This window comes from Penicillium subrubescens, assembly GCF_028828155.1.
Source record: "Penicillium subrubescens strain IBT 31985 chromosome Unknown utg000006l_segment0_segment0, whole genome shotgun sequence".
NCBI classification, from domain to species: Eukaryota; Fungi; Ascomycota; class Eurotiomycetes; order Eurotiales; family Aspergillaceae; genus Penicillium; species Penicillium subrubescens.
In genome coordinates, this window is record NW_026643156.1 from 1,891,757 (window position 1) to 1,908,925 (window position 17,169).

The following is a 17,169-nucleotide window of genomic DNA, read 5'->3' on the forward strand; positions in this document are numbered from 1 at the left end:
TGGACATAAGCACACGCCTCGAGGTCGGAATGATTCAGCTAACTGCCAGGTGGTTTAATTTCTAGCGAATAAGATCGAGTTCTCTAAATTTAAAATTTACTGTTTTGGGGCTGAGGCTCGTCTGCGATTCCTACTTCATGAAAAGCAAGACACAGCAAATGTACACTTCGAGGGAGAGGCGGGGGCAGCATGGGGTTGCAGGCTTTGGCATTGAAGGAGCGCTCCAAAACAGCAACAGCCGTGCTGTATCATAAATCTATATTGTAAAAGTACATTTCCATTCTCAGATATCCACGGCTTCTCTGATCCACTGGGTCATGTCTAGCCATTCAGGTGGAACTTTCCCCTCAAGCGGTTGCAGGATACCCAGGACCAGCCGTCGTCCTGAACCCCTTGCGAACCACTTCCTCGACATCAGATGCATGCCCAACCCATGAAACAAGAGCATGATACGAGCCATCCAGTCGCCTTGCTTTACCAGATCCACGTATGGATCACCAATCTCGATCGGCCACGATATGCTGTCTTCGGTAGGCCAGCCTTCAATTGCTTTGAGGAGCAAGTCATGGGTACTTCGGTAGATTTCCTGATGGGGATCTTGAAGTTCATCGATAGTAATGCGTAATGAATGGAGTTTCTCCAAGGTTGTCCTGATCCGATCAATAATTAGTCTTTGTAACACCCAGGAGCACGGTTTCTGGACTCTTACTTGTGTAGCTCAACCATTTTCGGATCCTCACTAAAAGTTAATCGTTAGTTTGAGGCCACGAAAAAGCAATGAAGATGGATTTGCATGCCTATCTTTAGATACCGGCGGCCTGTTCTTATCCCGACGTATCCAAGGATCAATAGAAGTCCTCTCTTCGCCGTGATATATCTGCAAGAAAAGGAATGCAGTACCGCTCAGAAACGATCGCATCGTCAAAATCTCACTCAACGGGTCCACAGGATTCCCATCACCGTAAATGCCCGGATATGCAGTCACAAAAATCAGATTGAATATAGAGCAACTGAACAACGCCTCATAATTCTGCTTGCTAGTCGCTAAATGCCGACTCAACCCCGTTATCGCTGAATTCTGATAAATCAAAGCAGTCTCCAGCCAATGCGCTGAACGCTCCGGCTCTAAAGATGCCAAATGAAGCGCAGCAACCGCCAAAGACCCATCCATGACATAGTCATGACCCGTCGCAATACGAGGAAGCACCGACTGCCAAAACTCGCGGTCAAGTTCATCCTTGACAAAACTGAGACTAGTCACCGTGAAAGCATGGTGAAAGAGTTGCATTTCTTCGAGTCTGGGCAGACGCGAGACCGGAGGAGGACTTGATGTGCTGCCAGATGCAGGTGTTGCTTTTTCGTCTTCCGGGAGATGATCTACAGCAGGTTTGCGCCTGGGCGGAGGAGTTACATAGGTGCATGTCAGCTCCCGTTTCAAGCAGAGACTGCATGTTGGCCGTTGTTCATCACACTGTCGGATTTGTTAGCTATCGTGGATATACTTCTACAGTACGGAGTAGATTGGTTCGGCTTTGTTGCCGAGGCCTGAGCCCAACTGTGGCGGGCCGTTAGTATGCTGACCTTGACATGTCTTTCTTTGCATTGAACGCAGCCTTTTCGGGATTTAGTGTGACAGCGGCGGGGCATTGTGGAAAGACGATCTGATGAGATGCCCCCATCATGCAGAGGTGGGGAATGTGTGAGCTATCAACGCAGCCTCGAGGTTCAAATCAGCTTTTTGGTTAGGGACAACACCCCTGAAGCTGACTCAGCCAGGCAGCGATGATGAGATCAAGAGGTTTCATTCTGAGACAACTACGAGTCATCTTAAGCAAAGGACTATCAGGTATAAGTTTATCTACTCAAGTTGAGGTGAATGCCTTGAGGAGGTGTCTACAAAAACCCCATTTGCTCAAGAGATGGTTGAGTCCATACATCCAGATATCTGTGACTCGATTTGAGAATGAGAAATTCAATACCTACGTGAAACCTACATACCACATGAAAGTCTATGCGAACTTGGATCCATTTTTTTTGGTAGTAATTACTCGTCGCGAACACATCGCGTTTCATCATACAGCTCAGAGCAGCGGCCCTTAAAACTATTTACCGCGACAGAGCAATGTCGTCAATTCTCATGATCATCTTCACCGTCTCGGCAGCCAGCTCAATGGCGCTGGTGCTGACCAGCAGAGGCTGCAGAATGTTCTCTTCAGTAATGTCGTCCTTGACACCGCCGCTGCGGATGCTGACACCAGCGTTGTGCTGGCCCTGGGCGTGGCGGTGACGCAGGTCGGTCACAACCTTGATGGAGTTGAGACCAGCGTTCTCCGCAAGAGTGGTGGGGATAACCTCCATAGCATCAGCGAAGGCCTTCCAGCAGATAGCCTCAGTTCCGGTCAGCTCGCGAGCCCGCTTTGCGAGCGTGTGAGCAACCTCAACCTCGGGAGCACCACCACCAGCAATCAGAGCACGCTTCTTGACCAGGCAGCGGATAACGCAGAGAGCATCGTGAAGAGAGCGCTCAGCCTCGTCCAGAATGAGGCTGTTGGCACCACGAGCAACGATCGAGACGGTCTGGTTGTTGACAGCGCTAGGCTGCTGCTTGATGCCGGTGACCTTGACATAGCGGGCACCGGAAGCCTGGACCTCCTCAACGAGGTCGGCGGTACCGAGCTTGTCCTCGGTGAAGGAGTCGACGTTGGCAACGGGCTTGCAGCCAAGAGTCTTGCACAGGAACTCCACCTCATCACGCTCGATGTCCTTGATGGCAAGGATCTTCAGACGGGAGAGGAAGTGCAGGGACAGGTCGTTGACGGCATCACGGAGGATGGACTTCTGAATCAGCAGCACGTTACACTTGGTCTTTTGAATCTTCTTGACCATGTTCAACAGGTACTGGCGCTCCTCCTTCAGGATCTTGTCCATCTGGCGGTAGTCGTTCACAACGATTTGGTTCTCCATCTGCAAAGGGGTCAGCTCATCTTTCGATATACCAATTCGAATACAAAAAGACGTACGTCTGGCTTAGGCGGGCTCAGCTGGAACTGAATGAGACCTATCCGGGCCTTCTCAATTCTTGTGGGGCCACCGCTGCTCTTGATCACGGGCTGGTTCAACACCAAGCCATCGATCATCTCACTGTCCTCAATGGTACCGCCGACCTTCTTCACAATTCGGATATTGCGCAGGTCAACATTCTCAGCGGTCTTGGGATCCACGACCTTCAGCACGGAGTCGACGGCCATGGGGCCCAGCAGGCTGGAGTGTTGGGAGACAATCTTCGAGGAAAGGGAGGTCGAGGCGGCTTGAAGGAGGGTAGCACGGTCGGTGAGGTTGATAGGGCGGGACATGTTGTGAAGGATCTCGACGGCGGCGGCGGCTGCGCGCTGGAAGGACTCGGAAATGACGGTGGGGTGAATGCCCTTGGAGAGCAGCTTTTCAGCAGCACCAAGCAGACTGCCAGCGATAACGACAACGGATGTAGTTCCATCACCAGCCTCGACATCCTGTGCGGCACTGAGATCGACCAGCATGCGAGCAGCCGGGTGCATAACGCTCATATCCCGCAGCATAGTGTTTCCATCGTTAGTCTGCGGCGGGGGGTTAGCCGAAGTGGACGGAAGGAGGGAGGCAGGCTGCATACGATAATGGTGTTTCCCTTGGGAGTTTGGATCTATATAACTCGTTAGCTTTCGTATTCAATTGCGGTGGATATGAAATGTGTGATCAACCTACCATCTTGTCCATGCCCCTGGGTCCCAAAGACTATTTTCCCCGTTAGCCCCTCATCTCCGTGATTTCGAATATCGCGGATTTGCATACCGTTCGGATGGCATCAGCGACGGCTATGAGATATTAGTAGGAAGCTCCTTTGGTACATAGAGTTCATCAACTTACCCCGAGCTGCGAGAATGTTGGATTGCCGCACCGCCATGGGCTTCTCCTTGTCCTGTGTGCTGTTTAGCAACCGGCCCGCACAAATGAGGATTTTGCAAGTCGTACCTTGAAGGTAGTGTTGCCAACGGCTCCCTGAGCCATTGCGGTCGCCATCTTGATTGTCAAAAATCCAAATGGAACCAATAGATTAATTCAAAAGGGGATATCGGGGTAGCGTTGGTGGAGGGACACACAGGGAAATTCTGCGAGGTTCTGGGGCGGTGATGAAGCTTGGCACTGATTAGTGAGTTGAGCTTCGGCCACCGCAGCTCTCTGCTACATCACCAACCCATCCATCCGCGTTTTACCTGTCTGCCCGTCACTCTTCAATTCTTTGAAGATTCAACTGTGCTCAATTTTCTTTCCTATCAAGGCATCTTCTTCTTTGAGTACTCTGCCCTTGTCCTTACCCTAGCTCCTCAGCCCTAGGCTGTCAACACCTGCATCATGCCTAGCGCCACGGGCTCGAACTGGGAGAAGTACCAGAAGAACTTTGCGGATGACGAAGAGCCGGAGAAGAAGATCACACCCCTCACAGAGAGGTCAGTTTCCTTGGATCTATCCGATCCGGATGAACACCGAATTCAGTTGGTGATGATAGGCTGTGGCTGACAACTTCCCCAGTGACATCGCAGTACTCAAGACCTACGGCGCCGCCCCCTACGCAAACGCCCTCAAGAAGCTCGAGAAGGACATCAAGGACAAGCAAGCAAGCGTCAATGAGAAGATCGGTGTGAAGGTGAATACGGAACCCAGCTGTTTTGACCCCCTTTGAACTCCCCGAAGCTCACACGCGCCCAGGAATCCGACACTGGTCTCGCACCTCCACACCTTTGGGATGTCGCCGCCGACCGACAACGGATGGCTGAGGAACAGCCTCTGCAGGTTGCTCGTTGCACAAAGATTATTCAGGATGAGAAGGACTCCGACAAGAGCAAATATGTCATCAACGTCAAACAGATTGCCAAGTTCGTGGTCAACCTAGGAGAGCGTGTCAGTCCGACAGATATTGAGGAAGGTATGCGAGTCGGGTAAGTCGAAAGATTCCGCATTCTTTAATTCGGAACAGGCATCCTAACATAGTGTCATATAGTGTCGACCGGAATAAGTACCAGATCATGCTACCACTCCCTCCCAAGATCGATCCCAGTGTGACGATGATGACGGTGGAAGATAAGCCTGATGTTACATACGGTGATGTTGGTGGATGCAAAGAGCAGATCGAGAAGCTACGAGAAGTCGTCGAGATGCCATTGCTATCACCAGAGCGATTCGTGAACCTTGGTATTGATCCGCCCAAGGGTGCTTTGCTCTACGGTCCTCCGGGTACCGGTAAGACTCTCTGTGCACGTGCTGTTGCCAACCGAACCGACGCCACATTCATCCGTGTCATTGGTAGCGAGTTGGTGCAGAAGTACGTCGGTGAGGGTGCTCGAATGGTCCGCGAGCTGTTCGAGATGGCCCGCACAAAGAAGGCTTGCATTATCTTCTTCGATGAGATTGATGCTGTCGGTGGTGCTCGCTTCGATGATGGTGCTGGTGGTGACAATGAAGTTCAGCGTACCATGCTGGAGCTGATTACTCAACTGGACGGTTTCGATTCCCGTGGTAACATCAAGGTGATGTTCGCCACCAACCGTCCATCTACTCTCGACCCGGCGCTGATGCGTCCCGGTCGTATCGATCGTAAGATCGAATTCTCCTTGCCAGATGTCGAGGGACGTGCCAACATTCTGCGCATTCACGCTAAGAGCATGTCCGTCGAGCGGGATATCCGATGGGAATTGATCTCTCGCCTGTGCCCCAACGCAACCGGTGCGGAGCTGCGCAGTGTTGCGACCGAGGCCGGTATGTTTGCTATTCGGGCGCGGAGAAAGGTGGCTACGGAGAAGGACTTTTTGGCATCGGTGGAGAAGGTTATCAAGGGCAACCTCAAGTTCAACTCAACGGCGACATACATGCAATACAACTAGAGCTAGACTGGGAAGCTGGTGTTTTGCATGGGCATGGCAGATGGGCTGTACGATCACTCTTTTTTTGTCATTTGCAGCTTGAGCTCTCAATGTGCACGAATTTATAATCAATAGCCTCATTGGCGTGAAATAAGCTGTCTTTACCCCCGAATAATTCTTAAATAGGCACATAGTAGTTAACACGAGACCAAAGCGCTTTAGCCTCCATCACCTGATCTGACTAGCCGGAATCCCTTCCACCCCATGGAATTGCTGCCGAATGACCACCAAGACCATCGTCATGTGACTACACGTGATATAGAATTTGGATTTCGATCGATTTGACCCTGACAGAATATAGAATGGGTTGATGAAGCTTTATAGACCGAAGAAAGGGATCAGCACCGTAGAGCAAATAGCTTGGCGTCCTGTTCTCCCCAGTCCTCTGCTGGTCCTCTCGGCACATCGCCCACCCTGCCGTTCCATCCCGATCCTCCACTACGACGGCCGGCAAAATGAATGTCGAGTCACGTGCAGTAAGCCAATCACAGGCGACCGGCTGCCCGAGGCTTTGGGGTGCTGCTTTCCATTGCGCACGATCTGATTGGCTGTCTCGGCCCCGGTCCTCCCCGTCGGCAAGTGAGAAAACGATTATGTCAGCGCAAACTGCCAACCGCAACCCGATCACAGAGCAGTCGTCCTGGAAAGAAGCACTATTCCCCCATTCTACCTGCCCCCTCCCTACCTACTTCCCACCGACGACCGGTGTTACTCTCCTCTCTTTGGGTTAGACGAAATAATCTTCTTCTGACCCGTCATCATGAGCTTCCTGGGCTCGCGGAGCTTGGCTCCTGCCAACAAGGTGAGTAGCCGACGAGAGAACGATTTTCGGCCCGGCGCGATGGTTTACTGACGAATGTCTTTCTTGGTCCCAGGTTTCCCGCATCTTGAGGGATCAGAGACGTCTCTTCTCTTCTTCACGGCCCGCTGGTACGCATTGACATCGCCTGACCGATTGATTGCTTTTTCAACACCCCGGAACTAACCAACTTCCCTGTCGGCAGCTCGGCTCTGGACTCCCGGCCCTCTGCGCGCGAAGGCTGCCGAAGGCTTGATTTCCGAGAAGTACCCCGTCATTGTAAGCCGAGAATAGCGCCTTCATTGAATACAAGTCGATTGGAATGGGATTCTGACTGGCGTAGGATCACGAGTACGATGCCGTTGTGGTCGGTGCCGGTGGTGCCGGTCTGCGTGCTGCCTTCGGTTTGGCCGAGGCTGGCTTCAACACAGCTTGTGTCTCCAAGCTCTTCCCTACTCGTTCTCACACTGTCGCTGCCCAGGGTGGTATCAATGCTGCTCTTGGAAAGTAGGTTACCCTCCAATTGGCTTTTTGGCACGAGCTCTACCCCAAAGTGCATATAACTAACCTGAGAAATAGCATGCACGAGGATGACTGGAGATGGCACATGTACGACACCGTGAAGGGTTCGGATTGGCTGGGTGACCAGGATGCGATTCACTACATGACCCGTGAGGCTCCCGCCTCCGTCCGTGAACTGGAGGGCTATGGTTGCCCCTTCTCTCGTACCGAGGATGGCCGTATCTACCAGCGTGCTTTCGGTGGTCAGTCTAAGGAGTACGGCAAGGGTGGCCAGGCCTACCGTTGCTGCGCTGCCGCTGACCGTACCGGCCACGCCCTTCTGCACACTCTCTACGGCCAGTCTCTGCGCCACAACACCAACTACTTCATCGAGTACTTCGCCCTCGATCTCCTGATGGAGGACGGTGAGTGCCGTGGTATCATCGCTTACAACCAGGAGGACGGTACTCTGCACCGTTTCAAGGCCCACCACACCGTCCTGGCCACCGGTGGATACGGACGTGCCTACTTCAGCTGCACCTCCGCCCACACTTGCACTGGTGACGGTATGGCCATGGTTGCCCGTGCTGGTCTCCCCAACCAGGATCTGGAGTTCGTCCAGTTCCACCCTACTGGTATCTACGGTGCCGGCTGCCTGATCACTGAGGGTTCCCGTGGTGAGGGTGGTTACCTGCTCAACTCCGAGGGTGAGCGTTTCATGGAGCGTTACGCCCCTACCGCCAAGGACCTGGCTTCTCGTGACGTTGTGTCCCGTTCCATGACCCTTGAGATCCGTGAGGGCCGTGGTGTCGGTCCCGAGAAGGACCACATCTACCTCCAGCTGAGCCACTTGCCCGCTGAGCTGCTCCACGAGCGTCTGCCCGGTATTTCCGAGACCGCCTCCATCTTCGCTGGTGTCGATGTCACCAAGCAGCCCATCCCCGTCCTGCCCACTGTCCACTACAACATGGGTGGTATTCCCACCAAGTACACCGGTGAGGTCATCGACGTTGATGAGAACGGTAACGACAAGGTTGTTCCCGGTCTGTACGCCTGTGGTGAGGCCGCCTGTGTGTCCGTCCACGGTGCCAACCGTCTGGGTGCCAACTCCCTGCTCGATCTGATTGTCTTCGGTCGTGCCGTCTCTCACCGTGTCCGTGACATCGCCTCCCCCGGCAAGCCCCACAAGGAGCTCGCTTCCGACGCTGGTGCTCAGTCCATCAAGGACCTTGACTTCGCCCGTACCGCCGATGGCCCCAAGTCCACCAACGAGGTCCGCAGCGCCATGCAGAAGGCCATGCAGACTGATGTCTCCGTCTTCCGCACCCAGGAGAGCTTGGACGAGGGTGTCAAGCGTGTGAGCGAGATTGACCAGTGGTACGGCCAGGTTGGCACCAAGGACCGCAGCATGATCTGGAACTCCGATCTTGTTGAGACCCTTGAGCTCCGCAACCTGCTCACTTGCGCGTATGTACAACCCTGACTTAACTGATTTGTGAAAGAAGCTTTGCTAACCATCTTATCTCTACAGTACCCAAACCGCCCTGGCTGCCTCCAACCGTAAGGAGTCTCGTGGTGCTCACGCCCGTGAGGACTACCCTGACCGTGACGACGAGAACTGGATGAAGCACACCCTCACCTGGCAGAAGGAGGCTCACGGCAAGGTCGACCTCGGCTACCGTGCCGTTGAGGCCAAGACCCTGGACGAGAACGAGTGCAAGCCCGTTCCTCCTTTCAAGCGTGTCTACTAAGCCTGTCACCAAACAGGTGTTTGTCTAAGAAGGGGAGAGTATACCACGGATTTGTTTCAGACCATCGACAGAAAAAACACCGGGTCCCATACTCTGGTAATAAATGAGATGAGGCTAGGTGACTTGTCGTGGCGTCGAGGGAGGAGTCCATGAAAAGAGCATGTTTTCTATTTGACTGTGTGTTATTTACCATCCTGTATAGCCATATTTCTTGATTTCCTTTATCCTACAGGCGAAGAGTCGGTGTACTGAGTTTTATCCTCTCAGCTTTGTCTCATATCATTCGAAATTTCTTTTTTGTTTACACCCAGTGCCGTCATCCGTAGTTTTCAGTAGCATCTGGTGGTCTTTTATACAAGGGTTGTTTTTTAGGGCTCTATAGCGAGGTGAGTATCGATCGCCCTCTGAAATTGATTCGAAAAGTCAATATCCAGCATCACAGCAATGACCACTTGTGCCCTTGACCCTTGAATGCTAGATTTGCGCACTGAGTTCCAATTCCGAGTGAAGACATTTGACCTCCACGAGGAACAAAGAGCCTTTTGACTCAGCCTCCTCCTCGGCCTCTTCATACCTACCCTGCACATCTCTTACATTTTTCAAACTGCATAAAACATGATACGAAGTGCTATTTCTTGTCTGTCAAGCCCATAGCTTGTTTGAAGATATAGCCAAGATGTATATTGTTCTCCCCCAGCCAATGACAGCGACCTTGCCAGGGTCTCATTTCACAAAGAACAGTCTGCCCTGAACCAATCTTCATCCACACATTTCTATTATTGGAGTCTTCGCCACCACAAGCTCGAGTCTTAGGACTTGATGAACAAAGAAACTATCATCTTTGAAGAAGTGGCATACCTGCATTGAGTCTGCCCCTGTCAGAAATATCCATGGATGCCATGGCGGACACACTTTTATCTAGTACTATTGCTTCTTTACTTGGATTCTGAGGATTTCCTCATTTCTACTTATTCACACACTGTCATTCTAGGACATCACAGATCACATACCATTATATCGCTCTGCACGTTGACCGTGTTCAAAGCTATATTCTCCCCTGGATGGACCTGCTCTCAACATGGACCTGGACGCATTAGCTCCTCGAGATGATACCAGTTGCTCAGGATCGAAGCAGTGGTATGTCTGCTCAGCTGGAAATTTTCGCGGCTGCTGTGCGAGTGATCCTTGCACTTCGGGAATCTGTTTCGACGATAATGTGAGCCTGTTGCACTTGACGAGTGCAGCGAGTTCTGCATCGTCTACGACCTCGAGCTCAAGTACGAGCACGATTATGAAGACAAGCACGGTCACGATCCCAACCGCAAGCTCTACTACATCTTCTACCACAGTCTCGAATACTTCTGCTTCAACAACGACGTCAGTGTCTTCAGAGACTTCCTCCGCAGCGGCTAATAGCACGGAACATTCGAGTTCAACCACGACTACCACAGCTACAGGCGGAGTAGCAGCGGCATCCACCGGCACTCAATCGTCCAGCAAAGGACCCATCATCGGTGGAGTTGTCGGAGGTCTCATCGCTCTGATACCTGTCATTCTGCTGTTGTGGTTCTGCAGACGACGGAGAAAGAGACATGGAAAATCGTATACATGCCATCGACGGCGATCTCCATCTACCAAGTCCCTGCATAACCGTGAAATGGCCTCAGTATCCAAGACAGAGCTGGCACAATTGGAGACGGATTCTACCAAGCTACATAATGGTAAACATTCGAATCGCCATCCTAAATAACAAAGAAGCATACAAATTAACCAATAAACAGAGTCCCACCACGGCAGCGAAACAGCCTCACCACCAATCAACTCGACCACACATTCCACCCTTTCAACTCCCGGTTCAACCACAGCGCTAAGCAGCCTTAGTGCTCCAACCGTCTCACCCGATCCATCAGAATACTCAACTCTCAGCTCGGGTATCCTGAGTACCTCATCAGGCGGATTCGCCCGACTCCCACCACTACGAATGCCAAACCCACAACCACCCACCGAGATGGAAGCAAGTATACCTAAAAGCGAATCGCAAACCGCCGCCGAACTCTCAGATACAGGCTTCTACAGACAACGCGCCGAACTAGCAGCCCATTCTCAGAGTGAACTCATAAACGTGCCCCTCGAAAGGAGAAGACGGAAAAGTCCACTCAACCCGGGTTCTTCACCTTCATCTTCTAGCGGCAGCGGTAGCAGCGAGTCTAGCCCCAGATCTGCGGTTGACAAGAGCGGCAGTTCACCAGTGACAAGCCGACATACAGCCCGCAGAGTGGTGACGAGAGATGGAGTCGTTATGGGCGCGAATCTAGATCGATATTCGACGATCCGGGATCCAGAGCGTGGTGAGGTGAAAGGAGGGAAGAAGAGTGATGCTGGACAGGAACATGTTATGAGTTTTATGACTTTTGGTGGGAGTGAGTTTGAGATGGTGCAAAGGAGGGGTCTGGTAGCCCTAGACAGGGCAATGGAGGGTCAGCTTCAGGAAGTAATGAGAGAGAAGGTGGGAGTGTATCAAGGGCGTCGCGATCAGTCCCGCGGGTTGTTCTGGAGGATTTTGGTGCTTCGTCGATTGGTGAGGCTCCGCCTGCTTATGATGCTGGGGGTGTAGCATTGCCAAAAGGAGGATGATAAGTCTCCATCCGGGACTATAGGATTGGGGGTTACTAGGATGAAGTGATGGGATGATTGGTGCTGGATGTTAGGGGTTGGAGTGGATGAGAGATGTATTTTACGTTCTTTACTCTATCTTTTCTTTGTTTGGGAGACAGTGACCGGTATATGAGCGTGTTAGAGAAGAGAAAAGGATAAAATGTCATTTTTGTCTAGCCAAAACATACACCCGAAAACGCTGGTATTTTCTTCATAAACCGTCCCACTGGAACACCTCCATGTCCCTCATATCACATAGTATTTTTTGTATATTTACAGCAGCTGCTTGAGCACGGCAGTCTGCTCCAAGACAGCCCGCTTGCTGGTACCACCGATGGCGTCCTTCAGCTCAACAGCACGCTCATAGTCAAGGCAAGTCTGGACATCCTCGTCGAAGCGAGCATCGACAGTCTTCAACTGCTCCAAAGACAACTTGTCCATGGGGATGCTGGTCTGCTCGGCGAGCTGGACAACACGGCCGGAGATGTGGTGGCCCTCACGGAAGGGAACACCCTTGCGGACCAGGTAGTCAGCAATCTCAGTGGCCAGCATCTCGGGAGCCAGAGCGGCGGTCATCTTCTCGGGGATGGTGGTCAGGGTAGACAGAACACCGGTGGCGATCAGGATGCTGTCGCTGACAGTCTTGATGTGGTCGAGCAGAGGCTCGATACTCTCCTGCAGATCCTTGTTGTAGGTAGTAGGCAGACCCTTGATAGTCATCATCAGGCCAGCCATCTGTCCGAAAGCACGACCAGACTTACCACGGAGCAGCTCCAGGCTGTCCGCGTTCTTCTTCTGGGGCATGAGCGAGGAACCAGTTGAGTAGGCATCAGACAGACGGACGAAGCCGAACTCCAGACTGCTGTAGATAATCAGATCCTCAGCCCAGCGAGAGATCTTGAGCATGAACGAGCTACCCCACTGCATAGTCTCCATAGCGAAGTCACGGTCACCGACGGTGTTCATGGAGTTGTACAGCAGATCGTCAAAGCCAAGCTCCTTGGCCATAGCCTCACGGTCAATCTGGAAGGGGTTTCCAGCCAGAGCACCACAGCCGAGCGGGCTGCGGTTAACACGGCGGATAACCTCGCGCAGGCGCTGCAGCTCACTGGCGAAGGCGGTCGCGTGCGACAGCACCCAGTGAGACCAGCGGACGGGCTGAGCCTTCTGCAAGTGGGTGTAGCCGGGCATGATAATGTCAATCTCCTTCTCGGCGCGGGCAATCGAGACCTTGACCAGGTCGGAAAGCTGAGTGTCCAGGGTGCGCAGCTCGTCGCGCAGCCACAGGCGCATATCAGTAGCGACCTGCTCGTTGCGCGAGCGACCAGTGTGCAACTTTCCACCAATCTCCTTGCCAATGATCTCGCTGAGACGGCGCTCGTTGGCAGTGTGAATATCCTCGTCGTTCTCCTTGGCCTCGAAGGTGTCGGTGCGCCACTCCTCAGCGATCAGCTTGAAGCCGCGCTCGATCTCGGCGAATTCTTGCGAGGTCAGGATACCGGTCTTCATGTTGGCGCGGGCGAAAGCAATGGAGCCAGCAATGTCCTGCTTCCACATGATGCGGTCATAGGGCAGGGACTGGTTGTACTGGTGCATGAGGGGGTCGAGGCCCTCTGTGATTCAATTGATTGTGAGTCAGTCATTTGAATGGAGCGGTGGGAGTAGATTGTGTGTCGAGGGGGATACTCACGGGTGAACCGGCCTCCCCAGAGCATGTTCTCGGCGACTCCCTTGGGATTGCTCATATTGACAGCTTTTTTAATGGTCAATTGGCGAAAATAGAGGGTAATGTGGGTGTATGAAGGAGGAAGACAATAAATGGGGATGACTCGAACGACTGCTAATCTGTGGCTCAACCGATTATCGGAACGCTAAGCCCTTTTGGGTCAGATCGACAGTGGGGAATTTATAGCGAGCAATCTTTGACGCGAATATTAGGGATGATTAGATAGATAGAATATTATTTAGATGAAATAGGTTGCGTGGTATATCAATTTTCATTCAGGAGAACAGTTTGGCTGGTTAATAGGATAGTATGACTGCGATAGTCGGCTTGACGGAAGTCGGAACTATACGGGGGCCCTTATCTCATTTTAAAGAAGGATACAAAACAACAATCAAAAATGATGACGAAATAACAGAACGGCAAACAGTCTGCTCAAACTCTAGTGTGCCTGATAGATTAGAAGACCCGACCGTCATCTATCTTCAGTATTCGCACCGGCATCTTGGTACGGATCGATTCCTCTCCAGGCAGATACATAGGTGCTGAAAAACCTGCAACTCGAGAGATCTCTTCTTTGCAGCGAGGGCAACGTATACCACTCGAGCCAGAGCCTCCCATAGCTGGTTTGATTTCACGGATGCACATGTTACAGAACTGGTGATCGCAAGGTCGGACACTATGATGAAAAATAAGACGAATTAGCATCTCCTTTGGCATCTCCTTTGCCACGATCGACAAGAGACATCGAGAAACCTGTTACTTACACGCAATCGCACAGTCTCCTCTCACAGCTACTACACATAGCAGGCTGATTAGGATCCAAGTAAGGTTCGTAAGTAATCCCCTTTCCCTCGTCCATCTTGCTGACAGACTTTACATGATCGAAATCATCTCCGTCCAGGCGGTTATCGATTTGCTCTTCGACGGCGAAGAAAGGCAATTCAGCCTGAATGGCCTCGTAAATTCTCATTGAAATAGGTGGAGGCACAATGTGTGTGACTGACTCGCAGCTGACTGGATCCAGGATGTGAATGTTGATCAGGCGAGCGGTGTCGACATTCCACATTGTAGGAGGATTGTGGTCAGCGAGGACGTCCTGGACTATACCGAAGTAGCCATTAGAAAAAGAGGAACGAAAGGGTCAATAGTGACGGCACGGTAGATGCCAATGGAATGATGTACCTATCTTTCCGCCAGCTGCCAGTCCCATGGCCTTGACATCCAACTGAGGTAGAGGACTTTTTGGTTTCGGGCGTTGAGGCATCGAGCTCAAGGTCGCTGGCCTGGAGCATAACTCTGCCATGTCACCAGTGCCGGTCTCTCCTAACCACGACGGGCTCCCAGCACTTCCTGTCTCTCCTAAGCCCGTCGCACTCCCAGAACTGCCTGTCCCTGCTAAGCAAGACGAGTTCCGAACACTGCTTGCCTCTTCTAAGCCAGAACAAGTCTGAATTTCTTCCGGATCAAGCATGGCGAATGGATGATACCTTGGGATATCGTAAGACTGAGACGCAAACCTTAGGGGTGGGCTGGACGAAGCCATGGGAATCAGGTGAGGGATTGAACTGGAGACCTCTGGTACTTTTTGATCTGCAGAGGCACTGCTACAGTCTGAAAGGTCCCTAGACTCCCAGTAGAAAGCCTGCCAGTCTCCTGATTATAATTTCTTTGTGTCTGCTTTATACATGGAGCCTCACCTCAAGATGTGCAACACCAATGCAAGAATCCTCTTTCTCCAGGATCAAATCACCGACCTCTACCAGTCTGCCATAGCTGGGTGGCGAAAGGTATAGTCGAACCTTAGCCCCAGCTTCCAGCCCAAGCTCATCTGGAGTCATTAATTCGTCGAGATATAGATATTCGTCAAGACATAGACGAGGATCCTGGAGAGCTTCACCTTCTGTTTCAGAAAGCCAATATTGTGATCTTCTTCGGTATGCTGGGATGATTTCGATCTGAAGGCCTCCGTGCTTTTCTTTGCCGGTTTGTTGGCCTTCAACGGTGTACCCAGAGCCCACTAGGTAATGTATCCATCAGTGATTCACTAGTTATGTCTAGAGTTTACTTAGACTTTACTCACAGGGCATGGCAACAAACTGTCTCACGACGCCAGGGGCTACGCAAATGCCGTCGATCCAAGGCTGCCCTGGAAAGATAATGTAGTCTTGTTCATCCTGGGTGCCTCTTTCCTCCATCATATTCTTGCCTGTAATTGCATTGATTTGGCCCACGTAGACTCGGATGGCGTAGTACTCTAGGCATTGCCCGGACTTGTGCTTTGGACAGTACATACTACAATGTCACGCCATTTTTGTAGTATGTACTGTGCACCCCCGCAGTTTTCAGCCGCAACCCGGGTTTTGGGCAAACATTTCGCATCGCAGATTATTTCCGTTCATAGCTCTCTCTAATCATACTTTCTGAGGGCGCTCTCTACGATAATCAATGGCTAGCCTACCCGAAGGTCTTTCCATCGACACCAGTCGAGCTACTCATTGCGGCTGAACAGGAGAATACACCCTAACGCCTCGAGCCCTCGTGGCAGCCCCTTTCCGGCCTGCAGCATGTTCGCAAAAGCCTAAACCAACATTGTATAAACACTCAATACGGCAGAGTGCACAATACTTCAAACTACCGGAGAACATTCAAGCTATCAAAGAGTCTCGTCGGGTAGTAGGAAAGAAGAAAATCGCATTGCCGGTATTCATGCCGGACTGAATTGGGTCCAGGGAGCCGGTGGCTTCTTTCTTATTGCTGACAATAAGAGAGGAGAAACTGTCATGTTGGAAGGTGAGATATATAAGAATGATCAGCGCTCTATTCAACTCAAGAACAGTGTCATGATTGGAGAATGCGACTTCACATTGCGTTATTTTCCTCGAACACCTGAGGAGGAGGAACAATTTCAGGTGGAATTGGCCGAGTTCTTCCGTGTATTCCACGACGATGCAAATCCACTGGTACTACCTTTGCCTAGCGATAGTGAGATGCGATTTGGGCATTGGAGATTTCAGAATCCGATCTCGCGAGGGTCGTATGGCGTTGTTTACATGGTAGTCAATGCCCGGACTGGTTTACCAGCAGCTGCAAAGCGAATTTTGAACTCGCACAGGAATGCGTATGCTGTGGATCAAGAGATTGAAATGACTTCACGTATATCCAATTTAGCGCATGTGAGTGACTCTATTCTTTTACCTTTCTACTTCTAAGAGATTGTATCTGATCACGAGCACCAGCGTCGGATTGCAAGCGCAATCGAGATCTGCCACCGAAAGGCACGATCAACAGTTGAGACGGTATGCAAAACTTTCTTTTGTTCATCTGGGCATAATTTCATCCTAACAGTACATAGCAACGAATTCGAAACTTCCTCGATGAGAACTGGATGCCATCAGCCGACAACATCACAGACGAATACATCACCATGTTCGCCTCTCTTAAACGCAACGTTCCGCTCCTTATACACCTCAAATGTGTCACATACAGGCCGATCTATATTCTTCCGCCGGCTTCTAGAAGCTGTCGCCTTTCTCCATTTGCACGGTATATGCCACAGGAACATAAAACCAGATAATATCCTAGTGAGAAGCTACGACCCGCCCGAGGCTATGTTGACCGGCTTTGGTTGTGCGTCGCACAGAATCCAGATTCCATACGGCTGTCCAGGTACTATATCATATCTTGCCCCGGAACAAGTTGAGGGTCAGACCCACGGTCCAGCCGTTGATTATTGGAGCTGCGGGGTGGTCGGGTTGGAGCTTGTTTTAGGCAAAGTAGTTGGGTCGA

The 17,169-nt window shown here is 51.6% G+C and overlaps 9 protein-coding genes across 9 annotated transcripts; 4 read left to right on the forward strand and 5 right to left on the reverse strand.

The window, feature by feature from the left end:
• Positions 1-283: 283 nt before the first annotated feature.
• Positions 284-1,647, reverse strand: N7473_009172 (Zn(II)2Cys6 transcription factor domain-containing protein; the record flags this gene model as incomplete). The annotated part of the gene is made up of 4 exons (XM_057155111.1): positions 284-650; positions 710-739; positions 798-1,471; positions 1,582-1,647. 4 exons carry the CDS (start codon positions 1,645-1,647, stop codon positions 284-286), a joined length of 1,137 nt encoding a protein of 378 aa, XP_057006241.1.
• Positions 1,648-2,106: 459 nt separating this feature from the next.
• Positions 2,107-4,053, reverse strand: N7473_009173 (chaperonin-containing T-complex subunit CCT4; the record flags this gene model as incomplete). Its single annotated transcript, XM_057155112.1, has 7 exons — positions 2,107-2,964; positions 3,021-3,593; positions 3,647-3,676; positions 3,739-3,768; positions 3,826-3,848; positions 3,901-3,952; positions 4,006-4,053. The coding sequence occupies 7 exons, from the start codon at positions 4,051-4,053 to the stop codon at positions 2,107-2,109; spliced, it is 1,614 nt and encodes a 537-aa protein (XP_057006242.1).
• A 333-nt stretch (positions 4,054-4,386) lies between these two features.
• On the forward strand, positions 4,387-5,912 carry rpt1 (proteasome regulatory particle base subunit RPT1; the record flags this gene model as incomplete). Its single annotated transcript, XM_057155113.1, has 4 exons — positions 4,387-4,481; positions 4,564-4,678; positions 4,741-4,970; positions 5,033-5,912. The coding sequence occupies 4 exons, from the start codon at positions 4,387-4,389 to the stop codon at positions 5,910-5,912; spliced, it is 1,320 nt and encodes a 439-aa protein (XP_057006243.1).
• A 799-nt stretch (positions 5,913-6,711) lies between these two features.
• Positions 6,712-9,002, forward strand: N7473_009175 (succinate dehydrogenase [ubiquinone] flavoprotein subunit; the record flags this gene model as incomplete). Its single annotated transcript, XM_057155114.1, has 6 exons — positions 6,712-6,753; positions 6,827-6,881; positions 6,956-7,029; positions 7,094-7,257; positions 7,330-8,718; positions 8,783-9,002. The coding sequence occupies 6 exons, from the start codon at positions 6,712-6,714 to the stop codon at positions 9,000-9,002; spliced, it is 1,944 nt and encodes a 647-aa protein (XP_057006244.1).
• A 1,078-nt stretch (positions 9,003-10,080) lies between these two features.
• N7473_009176 (uncharacterized protein) lies at positions 10,081-11,616 on the forward strand (the record flags this gene model as incomplete). The annotated part of the gene is made up of 2 exons (XM_057155115.1): positions 10,081-10,723; positions 10,784-11,616. 2 exons carry the CDS (start codon positions 10,081-10,083, stop codon positions 11,614-11,616), a joined length of 1,476 nt encoding a protein of 491 aa, XP_057006245.1.
• A 314-nt stretch (positions 11,617-11,930) lies between these two features.
• On the reverse strand, positions 11,931-13,402 carry N7473_009177 (argininosuccinate lyase ARG4; the record flags this gene model as incomplete). Its single annotated transcript, XM_057155116.1, has 2 exons — positions 11,931-13,270; positions 13,348-13,402. 2 exons carry the CDS (start codon positions 13,400-13,402, stop codon positions 11,931-11,933), a joined length of 1,395 nt encoding a protein of 464 aa, XP_057006246.1.
• A 741-nt stretch (positions 13,403-14,143) lies between these two features.
• On the reverse strand, positions 14,144-14,449 carry N7473_009178 (uncharacterized protein; the record flags this gene model as incomplete). The annotated part of the gene is made up of 1 exon (XM_057155117.1): positions 14,144-14,449. One exon carries the CDS (start codon positions 14,447-14,449, stop codon positions 14,144-14,146), a length of 306 nt encoding a protein of 101 aa, XP_057006247.1.
• Positions 14,450-15,062: 613 nt separating this feature from the next.
• N7473_009179 (uncharacterized protein) lies at positions 15,063-15,674 on the reverse strand (the record flags this gene model as incomplete). The annotated part of the gene is made up of 2 exons (XM_057155118.1): positions 15,063-15,400; positions 15,464-15,674. 2 exons carry the CDS (start codon positions 15,672-15,674, stop codon positions 15,063-15,065), a joined length of 549 nt encoding a protein of 182 aa, XP_057006248.1.
• Positions 15,675-16,163: 489 nt separating this feature from the next.
• N7473_009180 (kinase-like domain-containing protein) lies at positions 16,164-16,957 on the forward strand (the record flags this gene model as incomplete). The annotated part of the gene is made up of 3 exons (XM_057155119.1): positions 16,164-16,536; positions 16,594-16,679; positions 16,736-16,957. The coding sequence occupies 3 exons, from the start codon at positions 16,164-16,166 to the stop codon at positions 16,955-16,957; spliced, it is 681 nt and encodes a 226-aa protein (XP_057006249.1).
• Positions 16,958-17,169: the final 212 nt, after the last annotated feature.